The sequence below is a fragment of the Ambystoma mexicanum genome, chromosome 5p (assembly GCF_040938575.1).
Source record: "Ambystoma mexicanum isolate Mex_15411 chromosome 5p, UKY_AmexF1_1, whole genome shotgun sequence".
NCBI classification, from domain to species: domain Eukaryota; kingdom Metazoa; phylum Chordata; class Amphibia; order Caudata; family Ambystomatidae; genus Ambystoma; species Ambystoma mexicanum.
In genome coordinates, this window is record NC_090930.1 from 225,902,165 (window position 1) to 225,903,672 (window position 1,508).

General features: G+C 46.3%; 1 protein-coding gene across 1 annotated transcript; it reads left to right on the forward strand.

The window, feature by feature from the left end:
* The first annotated feature begins 991 nt into the window (after positions 1-991).
* Positions 992-1,294, forward strand: LOC138480513 (major royal jelly protein 5-like). The gene has a single exon (XM_069612276.1). The coding sequence runs from the start codon at positions 992-994 to the stop codon at positions 1,292-1,294; it is 303 nt and encodes a 100-aa protein (XP_069468377.1).
* Positions 1,295-1,508: the final 214 nt, after the last annotated feature.

Genomic DNA, 1,508 nt, shown 5'->3' on the forward strand with positions numbered 1-1,508 from the left:
AGTGGAGGGAGCAGATGAAGTGGATGGAGCAAATGAAGTGGATGGAGCGAATGAAGTGGATGAAGCAAACAAAGTGGATGGAGTGGACGAGTTGATGGAGCAGACAAAGTGGATGGAGCGGATGAATGGACGGAACATATGAGCGGATGGAATGTATCGAATGGATAGAATGGACAAGATTGAACGAACGAGATGAGCAAGCAGATTGAACAGATGGAAAGATGAGTAGTTTTAACAAATGAAACAAATGGAACGAATCAAATAGATGGAACGGATGCAGTGGATGAAATGATTACAGTAGATGGTACAGTTGGAGTTTATGAAGCAAACAGAGTGGATGGAATCAGATGAGGTGGATGGAACAGGTAGAGTGGATGGAACAGGTAGAGTGGATGGAACAGGTGGAGTGGATGGAACGGATAGAGTGGATGGAACGTATGGAGTGGATGGAATGGATGGAGAGGATGGAGTGGATGGAGTGGATACAATGGATGGAACGGATGGAGTGGATGGAACGGACAACACAGATGGAGTGGATGGAATGGATGGAGTGGATGGAACGGATGGAGTGGATGGAAGCAGATGGTGTGGATGGAACAGTACCAGTGGATGGAACAGATGGAGTGAATGGAACAGATGGAGTAAATGGAACAGATGGAGTAGATGGAATGGAGGAAGTTAATTGAATAGATGAAATGGATGAAAATGATGAATGTGCATTGGAACGGATGAATTGGATTGAACAGATGAAGTGGACGGGACGGATGCAACAAATGGAGTAGATGGAGCGGATAAAGTGGATGGAGCGGATGAAGTGGGTGGAGCGGATGAAATGGATAGAGATGATGAAGTGGAAGGAGCGGATGAAGTGGATGGAGCAGATGAAGTGGATCGAGTGGATAATGCTGATGGAATCGTATGAAGTGGATGGAATCAGATGAAGTGGATGGAGTGGATAGAGCACACGAAGTAGATGGAACGGATGAAGTAGATGAAACAGCTGAAGTTGGATGGAAAGGATGGGATTGACGATATGGATGGAGTGAAGGAAATGGATGGAGCGAATGAAATAGATGGAGCGAAAGAAGTGGATGGAGCAGATGAAGTGGATCGAGCAGATGAAGTGGATGTAGCAGATGAAGTGGATGGAGCAAATAAAGTAGATGGAGCAGACAAAGTGGAGGGAGAGGATGAAGTGGATGAAGCGGACAAAGTTGATGGAGCAGACGAAGTGGATGGAGCGGACAAAGTGGATGGAGCAGACAAAGTGGATGGAACGGACGAAATGGATTGAACAGATGAAGTGGATGGAACAGATAAAGTGGATGGAACGGATGAAGTGAATGGAACGGATGAAGTGGATGGAACGGATGAAGTGAATGGAACAGATGAAGTGAATGGAAAAGATGAAGTGGATAGAACAGATGAAGTGGGTGGAGCGGATGAAGTGGATGGAGCGGATGAAGCAGATGGAGTTGATGGAGCAGATGGAGCGGATAGGGCGGATG

Coding starts and splice junctions, on each gene's coding strand:
- LOC138480513 (XM_069612276.1), top strand. CDS start 992: ATGAAACAGCTGAAGTTGGATGGAAAGGATGGGATTGACGATATGGAT.